General features: G+C 52.3%; 2 protein-coding genes across 2 annotated transcripts in view; one reads left to right on the top strand and one right to left on the bottom strand.

The window, feature by feature from the left end:
- The window catches only part of LOC144246559 (uncharacterized), a 703923-nt gene that overhangs the window by 492287 nt on the left and 199177 nt on the right, over positions 1-12459 (bottom strand). The window lies entirely within an intron of this gene.
- Positions 7499-8431, top strand: LOC144246366 (olfactory receptor 14J1-like). Its single transcript, XM_077783751.1, has one exon. It carries the CDS (start codon positions 7499-7501, stop codon positions 8429-8431), a length of 933 nt encoding a protein of 310 aa, XP_077639877.1.

The following is a 12459-nucleotide window of genomic DNA, read 5'->3' as shown; positions in this document are numbered from 1 at the left end:
GCTGCAACCTTTGGTGGTGATGGTTGGGTGCATTGCTGAGCTGCTCCTGCTGTGATCCTTTGTGCTTTGAGCTACACTCAATGGCACTGGTTCCTTCAGCTGGTGTCTGTGCCTTTGGTGCTGACCCTGCCCAGGGGTAAAACAAAACTGGCACAGTCTGGCCAGATCACAACAAAATGTCACTTTTTATATGTAAATGTGAGGAATCAGTCCCATCAGAAATTCCCAGATGGGAAGCCCTTCCCTGGAGTTCCCTAACTCTGGAGTGGGCTGAGGTGGGAGCACCATGTGAGCAGTGGGACAGTCGGTTAAAAGAGGCTGAACCCCTGGATGCCTTAAAATGCATCCAAAAATTGCATATGGAAGAAAGAAAAAAACTTGTGGGTTTGGGAAGATGAGGGTGAATTTTGTTAACAGCAAATTTGAAACAGCACCAGCAGAAGGAAGAATTGTTTTTGGAATGCTCCCACATGGAGGGACAGAGAAAGGTTTAAATAATGAATCAGGTTCATTTGTGCAAGGGAAATATAATTATTATTATTAATAGCAGTTATATAAAAATATAATGTGATCATATATATTTTTTGACATAATAAAAAATTGATAATGTGAAATAATGCTGACAATACTAATTTGTCAGCTTTGGCTCCTCGCTGTGACACTGAATCCCCTACAGAAAAGGACTGGACAAGACGCAAATGTCAGTGGTAAATTCTGCAAGACTGTATACAATGAATAAAGGAGGAAGGGATGAAATTGGCTATTTTTATAGGGCTTGCTGATACTGTGGTGTGGAATGCTTTGTGGGTTACATGAGAAATACAGTGATTAGGAGTGCTGGGGTTTTCATGTACCAGACAATCCACAAGCTGCAGGATTGGTTGAATGGGTGAAGGTGTTGTTAAAAGAGCATTTAAAGAATGAGTGCTGGGAACCTGTCCCCATGGAGAACCCATCTCCAGATGTGCTCCATGCCCTTAACAATGGCTCCTGGGGAAATGGAAACCCCCTGGCTGTGCATGGCTGCTCCCAGTGTGCAAATACAGCCCTGGGCAGTGAGACTGGGACTGCCTGGGAAATTGTTCTGGGTGTGATGGCCCTGGCAGGGCCAGCCCAGAGGCTGCAGGGCTGGACCTTCATGCACTGGAATTAGTCAGGATAAATCAGAAGCAAATGAGAGTTAACAATGCAGGAACAGGAATCCAGATTCCTCCAGGACACTTTGGTTTGGTAACTGCTCACTGGAGCTTGGCCTTGCAAAGTGCTCATGCCATGGGAGGAGGAACTGATGCAGATTATCAAGGGGATATGAAGTAATTTGGTTAAAGGATAGTAAACAAGATTGGATTATTCAAACCCATGACAGGGTAGCACAATTATTGACATTGTCAGTGTTTAAAACAATTGGGAAAAAAGGAGATCCACTTCAAAACACTGCTGTTGGTGGAGAAAAAGGGTTTGGATCCAGCAGTGCTAATAATGGAGCCAGAGTGTGGGTCCAGAGGCCAAAAGGCCTCCCGAGGCAGCTGAAGAACAGCTCCTGGGAAGGACAGCAGTGTTTGAATCCTGAAACCTGGGCAGGAACGATGGGAATGTGTCCCTGTAGCCAAGTGCTCTGTGTGAGAACAAGTAGATATTACAGGAGATTGTTTTACACATCCTGCCAGACCAAATCCCCCTGTTTGCCCCAGTGAAAACTCATGACCTGGGCTCCATCTAGGATGGAGCCAGGGCCAGGCTCTTGTACTGCCCAAGGTGTATCCCTTGAAGGCCTTTTAATAAATACCTGCTTTATTCCTTTAACACTGCCTAGCTCTGTTCTAGGCAGCCTCTCAAGGCATCACCACCAAACCAAGGGAACACGGACCAGGTCTGGCTGGCGGGGCCTCCTGGGGACCACCTGGCCACCTTGGCATGTCGGGCTGCTTCTCACCTGCCCTGAGGCACTGGGGCTCTGGGCTTTCCTTCCTATGGGAGAGAACTCTCCTTCTCCTCCATGTGCCATGGCCAAAACTGGGATTCTTCCTCCAAAACTCTGTACATCCAAGGATTGCTCCCAAGTGAAAGCTGCCAGGACAGACAGGTCTGGCTGCCCTTGACCTCTTGAGAGCTGCCTCTCATCTGCTTTTGAAACACTGGGGCTTGGTGCTTTCCTTCCAGTGAAAAGAATTGTCCTTCTTCTCAAGGTGTCTGTGGTCTAAATTGAGATTCAACCTCCCACATTCCATATATCCAAGGATTCCTCCATGACAAAAGGTTCCAGGAAGAACAGGTCTGGCTGTCTCAGCCTCCCAGGAGCCACCTCTTTCTTCTTCTGCCTTTGAAACACTGGGGTTCTGTGCTTTCCTTCCTATGGAAATGAACCACCCTTCTTATGTACACAGAAATGGTAGAAATCACGGTTCCACCTCCCACATTCCCTATGTCCAAGGGTTGCTTTCAGACAAAAGCTATCAGGACAGAGAGGCCTGGCTGGCCTTGGCTTCTGGTGGCTGCCTTTCATCTGCCCCTCACAAAACAGTTCTGTGCTTTTCTTCATATGGAAAAGAATTGTTTTTCTCCTCTGGGTCCATGTCTGACACTGGGATCCCACTCCCAATTTCCCTATATCCAAGGGTTGCTCCCAGCCAAAATCTGCCAGTACCATCAAGTCTGTCTGGCCTTGGCTTCTGATGGCTGCCCTGCCACACTGGGGCTCGGTTCTTCCCTTCCCATAGAGATCCCTGTGACACTGTGGGCATCTCATGGAACCAAGGGGATCCTTGTGGCACCACTGGAGCCCATGGAACCAAGGGGCCATGGTGACACCGTGGGGCTTCATGGGCCCAGAGACCATTATGACTCTGTGGGGCCTGATGGAACCATGGAGACCATTCCAACCCTTCAGGGCCTTGTGTCACCAAGGGGGCATTGTGACACCTCAGGGTCTCCTGGAAGCAAGGGACCACTGGGACACTGTGGGGCCCCATGGAAGCGAGGGAACATGGAACAGGTCTGGCTGGCTTGGCTTCCCAGGTGCCACCTGACAGGTCTGGCTGATGTTGGAATTCCAAGGGCTGTCTCTCATCAACTTCCGGAGCACTGGGGCTCCATGCTTTCCTTGCTGTGGAAAAGAACCGTCTGTCTTTTCAGATGCCAATTGCCAAAATTGGTATCCTCCCTAAAACATTTCCTATATGCAAGGGTATCACTCAGAAGAAAATCTGGCAGCTCTGGTTGGCCTCTGGTGGTCACCTCTAATCCCCCCAGGAAACATTGCCACACTGTTCCTTCATTCCTGTGGAAAAGAACCAGCATTCATGTCCAGGGACCATGGCCAAAATTAGAATCTGGCCTCCCAATTTCCATATATCCAAGGATTTCTCCCAGACAAAAGTAGCCAGGACAGACAGGTCAGGCTGGCCCTGTCTTCTGGTGATTTTCTTAGATTATGAGCTGAATGTTTTCATTAGAAAACACCTTGGAGAGGACCCAGAGATCTCCCAAGGACGGGTTCTGAGGTCTCGGGCACAGGACCACTACATATGGACAAAGGAGCTCTGTGCTCTGTGCTGCTGTGGTGCTTTTGCATCACGCAAGTGATGTCCTGAGAGAAGCTGCTAGCAGTTTCCTCTGTGTCTGACAAAAACCAATCAGTAATTAGCTTTGAGAGCTGACAGTCTGTTAAAGCACTAAGGAAGCTGCAGACGCCTCTGTGCAGATACAAGTTCCAGATGAGAAAGCCTGGCTGGGTCTCTCTCCCTTCTGGCGCCACAGAGGTGCCGAGGCCGGCCCAGCCCCGTCTCGGCCGTGGGGCCGGGCGGCTCCTGCCGTGGGGCCGGGCCCCTTCCCAGGGAGCCGCCAGGCGCCATCGGCTGCCGGGCAGGGCAGGGGAGGCCGCGGGGCCGAGGCCGGGCCATGGCTGCGGGTGCTGACATCTGGCCCTGCCGAGCCCTGCCCCGCCGCCAGCCCGGGCCCAGCCAGGATCCGCCGGGCCCCAGGAGCAGCCCCGGGCCGGGCCGGCTCGGCCAAGGCTCTGCCGCCCTTGGGCTTCGCCCGCAGCCGGCGGGCAGGGCAGGAGAAGCCATCGGCCCCGGCCGTGCTGCTGCTGGGCTCTGGCCTGGCTGCTGAGATCCTGGCCCTGCCCCAGCGCGGCCCAGCCTGACACAGCCCCAGCACAGCCGCTGCAGAAACCTCCATGGCAAAACAGCTCCGGCCGCAAGCACCGAGCCCGGCCGGGCTCACGGAACCATCTGCAGCCCCGGGAGATATTGACTCTGCCAGTGCTGCCATCCTCCCTCCAGTGAGAGAAAAGGACACAGGGCAGGCACACAGAGGAGCAACATGGACACACCGAGGGCAGGGAAGAGGAAGTTGAGTCCCAGATGGGAGGGATGAGGAGATGCCTTGATCTTGGGGCTGGAATCCTCTGCTGAAGCTATGGAGAAGGATGTCATTGATACATCAGACTCTTTTTCTCTATAAGGCATTGAAAAGTATGGGGAGATGACTTGTTTCAGCAAAGGCCTCTGTGCTAAAGTAAGTAAATCTTGCAGTAGCTGTGATCCCCAATGAGAGGTTTGAACAGAGAAAGGGAGAAAAGTGATGAGACCCTGTGCCTTCAGGGAGAGAAGAAGACCTCTGTTCCCAGAGATGAAGATGATTTCAGAAAGAGATGAAGGGAACCTTTGCTCTTAAACAGCTCATCTCGAAACTAATACCCCGTAACTTGGCATGGCCCATAAGCACAGCTGTGGGAAAAGGTGGGAAAATATGCGAGGGAGTTCACAATTGCATATTTCTCCAGGCAGCTGCTATTTGTGGAAATGAAAAGCCATGAGATAACTATTTTCCTGTGGAGAAGTCTCCATAACATTAACAAGAGGTACTTCTCTCCTGATGTGAACTGAAGAAAGATTAGAATATTGTAGAGGTGGTAAACTGACTGAAAATTTCAGGTTTTGCCTCTACATTGCCAGGTTTTATGGAGAGGGGAAGTTTTCTGAAAATTTTGTTCAGATTCTTATTACTCTTTCATTTAGTTACTGTTAATAAACTTTTCTTGACACTCTTTTAAAGTTTTGAGCCCACTTTGCCTTTCTCCTAATCCTATCTCACAGCAGGAAATTAGTAAGTAGATTCTAGTGAGTGCATTGGTAATTAGCCAACACTGAACCCACCACACTAATTGATGCATTGGCCAAGAAATCTCAAATTGGTGAACCAAAAGCACTACAGAAACTTCCTGATGAACTGCACTAGAGCAGGGAGAAACTGAGGCAGACCCATGGTTTGTCAGGACTTGCTTGCTCCTAATGAGCCCTGTGGTGCATTTGGAGCTGAGACTTGGAACCTCAGGGCCTGAGAGGAAATTGCACAAACCTTTCCAGGAGTCAAAGTCAGAGGAAAACCCCAAAGTGGTTGGAGTCTAAAGCATTAATGGGACCCACAAAGGTCCATCTATACCACAGGCTCTTCATGGAGTCCTTGGAGAAGAGAACTGGAGGCCAGGATAGCACAAAAACCTCTCAGAGACTGAAAATGGCACAAAGAAATCTCAATGTGGAAAGGAAAATCCAAAGTACCTTACAAAAGTTAAGAATCTCAAAGTATTCATGAGCCCCATTGAGTGTCAGTACAAAGCTCCCAAGGGACTCATTAAAGCAGATAATTGGGGCCATGATTGCACAAACCTCTGACAGAGTCTGTAGCAAAAGGGAAACACCAAGTACCTTAAAATAACTGAAGTACCTTGAAGAATTAATGGGCCCCACTGAGTGTTGTTCTGGACAAAGCCTCTCCAGGGACTAATTAATGCAGAATATTGGAGGCCATGATTGCACAAAGCTCTCAGAGACTCCAAGGCAAAAGCAAAAGCCAAAGTCCTATGAAAAACCTGCAGTCCCTGGGAGCATGAAGGAGCCCCCAGGGCCATTCCTGACCAAGGCTCCCCAGGGACTCCTTCCAGCAGATCCTTGAGGCCACTGGGATGTGGGCTAGGGGGGGATGCTGAAGGCAGGAGCAGGGGCTGACAGTGCCCAGCCTGGCTGGGGCTGTGCCAGGAGGCCCCAGGGCCTCAGGACAAGGTGTCTCCTCACAGCCCTTGGTGGCACAGACCCTGCTGTGCCCCAGGGCACCAAGACTTGGCTTCTCTTTGTCCCCACCTGGCATCAGTGCCTCCAGTTCTCTGCTCTGCCTGGGGCCTGGGGACACTTTCTCAGTCGTGTCTCTCAGTGGGACCCATTAAAAGTCCAAGAAACTTTGGAGTTGGATTCGGACTTGGAGTTCTGGAGAGGTTTCTGCAGCTCCCTCTCAGGGCCTGATGTTCAGGGCCTGAGCACAAAGCCCCAGAGGGTCATTAAAGTCCTTGTGCTGTGTCTGTGCTGCTGAGCTGGGCCGGGCTCCTGGCACAGAGGGTGAGCCTGGTAACCAAGCAGAGCTTCAAAATCACATTTCTCTTGCTGAGCAGCTCTTCTCCCAGCCCAGCAGGGCTGGGGCACTGCCTGCAGCCAGCCCGGGCACAGCACAGAGGCACAGAGAGCTTCAATCAGTCAGGGCTGGGAAGGGGCTGAGAAGTGCCTGGGGCAGAATCACTGCCAGCCCTTGGCACAGGAACCTCTGGCTGCAGGACAATGCAGCTGCAGCTCCTGGAGAGATCTCCTAAAGCTGGAACATGCCAATGCCCACAGCCCCTGTGAGTGCATTCTCTGCTCATCTCCTGTGCAGAGCAGCCAGGGGTGCCCAGGGCTGTCCTGCAGAGCAGGGTCCTGCAGCCCAGGGCGCTGTGCTGGGCCAGGGACTCTGCTGCCTGCCAGGGACAGCTCTCAGCCAGCCCTGGAGCTGCTCCCAGTGCTGGGGGACAAGGTGTGGGTGGATGGAGACAGCTGGTAAGGCTTGGAAATATTCTCCTTGTGTGGTGACGTTGCTGGATTTTTCGAACCTGCGTCCAGCATGACATTAAACTGCAGAACATTTCCAAGCAGATCATAATGGGAGCACAGCAAGGCAGGGGATGCATAAAGGGGAAAATCCTGCCTTTTAATCGACTGCTCTGGGTTGCCTGGATGGGAAATTGCACATAGATATTCATCTCTCGGTTTAGGTTTACAAAATTAAAAAAAAATTCTCTCAAATGTGAATAAGCCAGGGAGTAACATTAATCAGCACAGGCCCCCTTAGAGGCAACATCAGTGTTGCTTTTCCAGACTCCTCAGGATTGCTCTGACATTGCCAGCAGAGCCTGCAGAGCAAGAGCTGCCCCTGGGCACTGCTTGAGCTGGGAGGGGTCTGAAGTGCAGAGCTGAGTCCCCAGGGCTGGGCTGATTTCTGGCAACACTGTCAGGACCCAAACCTAGGCACAGGGAAGCAGCTCCTGGTAGAGACAGCTCCAGGCAGCAGAGCCCTGGGCAGGCAGTCGGGGAAAGTGCCCCCAAGCTGTGCTGGGATATTTAAAGTCCTCTCTAAACCTAACTATTCTATGATTACTTTTCTTACAGATCCCCATGCCAAGGCAGCACAAATGTCCAACAGCAGCTCCATCAGCCACTTCCTCCTGCTGGCACTGGCAGACACGCGGCAGCTGCAGCTCCTGCACTTCTGCCTCTTCCTGGGCATCTCCCTGGCTGCCCTCCTGGGCAACGGCCTCATCATCAGCGCCGTAGCCTGCGGCCACCACCTGCACACGCCCATGTTCTTCTTCCTGCTCAACCTGGCCCTCAGTGACCTGGGCTCCATCTGCACCACTGTCCCCAAAGCCATGCACAATTCCCTCTGGGACACCAGGAACATCTCCTACACAGGATGTGCTGCTCAGGTCTTCTTTTTTGTTTTCTGTGGTGCAACAGAGTATTTCCTGCTGACCATCATGTGCTACGACCGCTATGTGTCCATCTGCAAACCCCTGCACTACGGGACCCTCCTGGGCAGCAGAGCTTGTGCCCACATGGCAGCAGCTGCCTGGGCCAGTGCCTTTCTCTATTCACTGCTGCACACAGCCAATACATTTTCCCTCCCCCTGTGCCATGGCAATGACCTGGGCCAGTTCTTCTGTGAAATACCACAGATCCTCAAGCTCTCCTGCTCCAAATCCTATCTCAGGGAACTTGGGCTTATTGCTGTTAGTGCTTGTTTGGCATTTGGATGTTTTCTGTTCATTGTTTTCTCCTATGTGCAGATTTTCAGGGCTGTGCTGAGGATCCCCTCTGAGCAGGGACGGCACAAAGCCTTTTCCACCTGCCTCCCTCACCTGGCCGTGGTTGCTCTGTTCCTCTGCACTGTAATATTTGCCTACCTGAAGCTGCCCTCCATCTCCTCCCCATTCCTGGATCTGGCCTTGTCAGTTCTGTACTCGGTGGTGCCTCCAGCCCTGAACCCCCTCATCTACAGCCTGAGGAACAAGGAGCTCAAGGCTGCAGTGTGGAGACTGATGACTGGATGCTTTCAGGAACATTAAACTGCTAGCCAATTGCTTTAAATCACTTGTATTAAAAGTCAAATTTGATACTTATTGTTGGTTTCATGCGGAGGTTCTTTTTCTTCGTTTTACTTTTTTCATATTTTCCACAAAGAAATATAATTGTTTGTGCCATTTCTCATTTTGTTTCTCTCCATCTTCCCTGTGGCCACAGATTGTGTCAATGAGGGGTTGCACTCTCAGCAGCTTTAAAGGAATTAAAGGATTTCCCAGTAGATTGTTCTTCAGAGATGCCCTTTTATTACCTTCTCTGGAGCTGCAGCAGCAATGTCTGTGTGCAGAGCTGGGGCAGATCAGTGCTGGCACAGCAGCTGTGCCCAGGAGCAGCAGCACTTGGTGCTGCCAGTGCTGCTCCCGTGGCCCTGCCCCGCTGCCCTGGTGGCCCTGGTGTTGCTGCAGGGCCTGAGTGCTCTCGGGGCCGGGCACAGTCCTGGGGGTGGCAGTGCCGGGGCTGCAGCAGGGACAGGCCATGGGCACTGCTGGGGCAGCGCTGACGCCTCAGGCCAGGCCTGGGGGCTCCAGGCTCCTTGCCCAGGCTCTCTCAAGAACACGGCCAGGCCAATGCTCAGCACAGAAAACCCCCGTGAGCAGCCCCAGGCTGGCCGTGGGCAGGCTGGGGGCAAACAGCACGGCTTGTGCTCTGCAAGGGCCCTGGGGGAGACGGGAAGGAGCAGCAGAGCAGGGGCTGATCCATCCCCAGTGCGCTGCACAGCCCAGGGCAGTGTCCCAGAGCGTCCTCATGGAGCTGCCAACAACATCCCCCCTCTGCAGCCCTGGCCTCTCCCCCAGCTCACAGAGGTGCCACATCCTTGCAGGCACAGACACGGCAGCCCTGGCTCAGCAGCCCCTGTTTGCATTGCACACAGCAGGCGGGAGCACCCCCATGCTGGTGCTGTGGGGACATGGACCTGAGGCAGCACAAATGCCATCAGCCCCTGGGGCCAGGAAGGGCTGGGGGACGCCAGGGAAACCACTCAGCTTTGTCCTGGCCTCTGCAGTCAGCCAGAAAGTTTGTTCCCATCAGCTGGGAGTTTCCTGTCCCACTGCAGACGCTGCTGCTCAGAGCCAGGGCTGGCTGGCAGCCACCCCCAAACTGCCCTGAGCATTTCCTTGGCTTCCCCTTTGCTTTCTTTACTCTTCCCTGGTCCAGATTCCTTCCTCTTGTGCACCCCTGTTCCCTCCCCTGCACACAGCCCATCCCTGTTTGCCCTTTCCTCTCTGGCCCCACTCCCCATTGCAGTTCCTGACTTGGCACCATGGGAACATCCCTTGGGGAGCAGGATCATCCCACAAGTGCTGCAGGAATTGTCTGCAGGCTCCTGCAGTGCCTGGTGCTGCTCCCTTGCCAGAGGCACCCCAGGCCAGGGGGGCACATCTGGGCTTCTGTGTCTGGCTCTGGGGCTCCCTGTTCTGGGCAGTGAGGAGGAGCTGCAGAGGCTCTGCAGGACTGACAGGATGGGCTTTGGGGCTGTGAGGAGAAGCTGAGGGACCTGGGCTGCTGGAGCTTCTGAAGAGGAGGCCCAGGGCTCCTCCTGCAACTGCTCCAAGGGTGGTTTCAGAGAATCACAGAACCAGCAAGGTTGGAAAAGACCCTGGATATCATCAAGTCCAACGTGTGCCCTGACACCACCATTTCTTCCCTGAGCCTCCTCTTCTCCAATATCAACAAACCCAGCTCCCTCAGCCGCTCCTCACAGGACTTGTGCTCCAGACCCCTCACCAGCCTTGTTGCCCTTCTCTGGACATGCTCCATCCCCTTCATGTCCTTCCTTAATTGGGGGCCCAGAACTGGACACAGCACTCAAGGTGCTGCCTAACCAGTGCCCAGCACAGGGGAAGAATCACTGCCCTGCTCCTGCTGGCCACACCATTCCTGATCCAGGCCAGGAGCCATTGGCCGTCTTGGCCACCTGGGCACTCTGCTGGCTCATGTCCAGCCTGCTGTCCATCAGTCCCTGCAGGTCCCTTTCTGCCTGGCTGCTGTCCAGCCACTCTGTCCCCAGCCTGTAGCGCTGCAGGGGTTGTTGTGGCCAAAGTGCAGGACCCAGCACTGGGACTTGTTAAACCTCACCTTGTTGGATTTGGGCCCTGGATCCAGCCTGTTCAGGGCTCTGTGCAGAGCCCTCCTACCCTCCAGCAGATCAACACTTCTAGACAACCTCGTATCACCAGGGTTCCATGAGGCCCCAGAGTGTCCCAGTGGTCTCCATGATTCCATGAGGCCTCCCAGTGTCACAATGTCCCTTTGGTTCCATGGGATCCCTTGGTGTCACAAAGTCCCTTGGATCCTTGGGCCCTGCAGTGTCACAATGTCACCGTGGTCCCCAAGGCCCTGCAGTGTCACAGTGGATTCTTGGTTCCATGAGGTCTGGCAGGGCGACAATGCTCTCCTTGCTTCCACAGTGCCACAATGGCCTCTTGGTCCCAAGGGCCACCACGGTGTCAAACATGTTTCCTTCATTCCATGAGTCCCTGAGGAGTAGCTCAGGCCTCTTGGGTCACTGGAGCCCTGCAGGGTCACAGTGGCCCCATCATGACACGAGGTCCTGCTCTGTCACAAAGCTCTGCATGGTTCCACAAGGGCCTGCAAGGTCACAGTGGCCTCTTGGTTCCATGAGGCCTCAGAGTGCCCTGTTGATTCCCTTGGTGCTGCAGTGTCCTGGATTCCGACACTTCCTAAATTGGGGACCCCAGAACTGGACCCAGCACTCAAGGTGCTGCCCAACCAGTGCCCAGCACAGGTGAAACATGGATGAAAAATAAAAACCCCACAATTCCAATAAAGATTTGTAGGGAATGGTATGTTTATTTGCAGCGCTGGACACATGTAGGGACTCATCGCCCTTCAATGGACATGCACACCCCTAAGAAGTCCCAAAACTTTTTTATTACCCTTAATTAATTTCCATAGGCATTGAATTTCACAATAGGTTCATGCATATTCATTCTGATGATTTAATGTTACACTTAGAGCTAGTTACACTTGTTTTTGTCAGAAAGTACAGAAAGAACTCCTGGGTCACTCTGCGTGGTCTGTTTAAAGGCCCAAGGAGTCTTTCTTATCTCTTTTTAGTGTGGAAATTTGCATTCTTTCTCTTTAGCTGGGGCAACTTTGCTAGTGCTGCAGTTACCAGACTAAACAGAATATTTCACTCATGTTAGCAAGCTCAAAGGAGCACATTTCACCGAAATCCAAATGGATTTCTACCCTGTTAAATTTTCACTCTGTCTCGCAGGTGAAGAATCACTGCCCTGGTCCTTCTGGCCACAACATTCCTGATCCATAGGAGTGCCAGGGGTTGGATGAGGGAAATGGTGGGGGGTGGGTAGGGACAAAGTGTTATTGATTGTCAGCCATGAAGGATCATGATTTTCATATGTATTCAGATTGTATAACAAGGTGCTGGGGGTCAATATCAATTGGATATTGCTGATATCAAGATATAAGTAAGAAAAGTTAAAAGGACAAAACAATTATCTCTGCATTGTTTTCAATATAGTCTATCCACTTTGAAGACACTTCTGAAATCTGGTCCTGTCCTGACTGGGCCAAGGGCTTCAGCATGAGCGATCTCCTGCTTGATCTGGGTGAAAGCTTGTTGCTGCTCAGGGCCCCAGTGGAAATTGTTTTTTTTTTGCGGGCGACCAGGTAGGGAGGGCTCAAAATCTGGCCGTACTTGAGAATGGGCATTCTCCAAAAACCTATGGCACCTAGGAAAGCTTGTGTTTCCTTCTTGGTGCTGGGTAGACATCATGGTGATTTTATTGATGACCTCAGTTGGAATCTGACTCTGTCCATCTTGCCACTTTACCCAAGGAATTGGATCTCTCAGGCAGGTCCCTTGACTTTGCTCTTCTTGATGGCAAAGCTTCCAGCAGAATTTGGACAATCCTCTCTTCTTTCTCAAACACTTCCATTGCCGTGTTCCCCCACACAATGATGCCGTTGATGTATTGCAAGTGTTCTGGAGCCTCACCCTTTTCCAGTGCAGCCTGGATCAGTCCAT

This window comes from Lonchura striata, chromosome 6 (genome assembly GCF_046129695.1).
Source record: "Lonchura striata isolate bLonStr1 chromosome 6, bLonStr1.mat, whole genome shotgun sequence".
In the NCBI taxonomy this organism is placed as follows: domain Eukaryota; kingdom Metazoa; phylum Chordata; class Aves; order Passeriformes; family Estrildidae; genus Lonchura; species Lonchura striata.
The sequence above is the reverse complement of the archived record's forward strand: the minus strand, read 5'-3'. Positions and strand labels throughout refer to the sequence as shown.

What these genes read in the sequence shown, in the direction of transcription:
- LOC144246366 (XM_077783751.1), top strand. Translation starts at nt 7,499, where the DNA reads ATGTCCAACAGCAGCTCCATCAGCCACTTCCTCCTGCTGGCACTGGCA.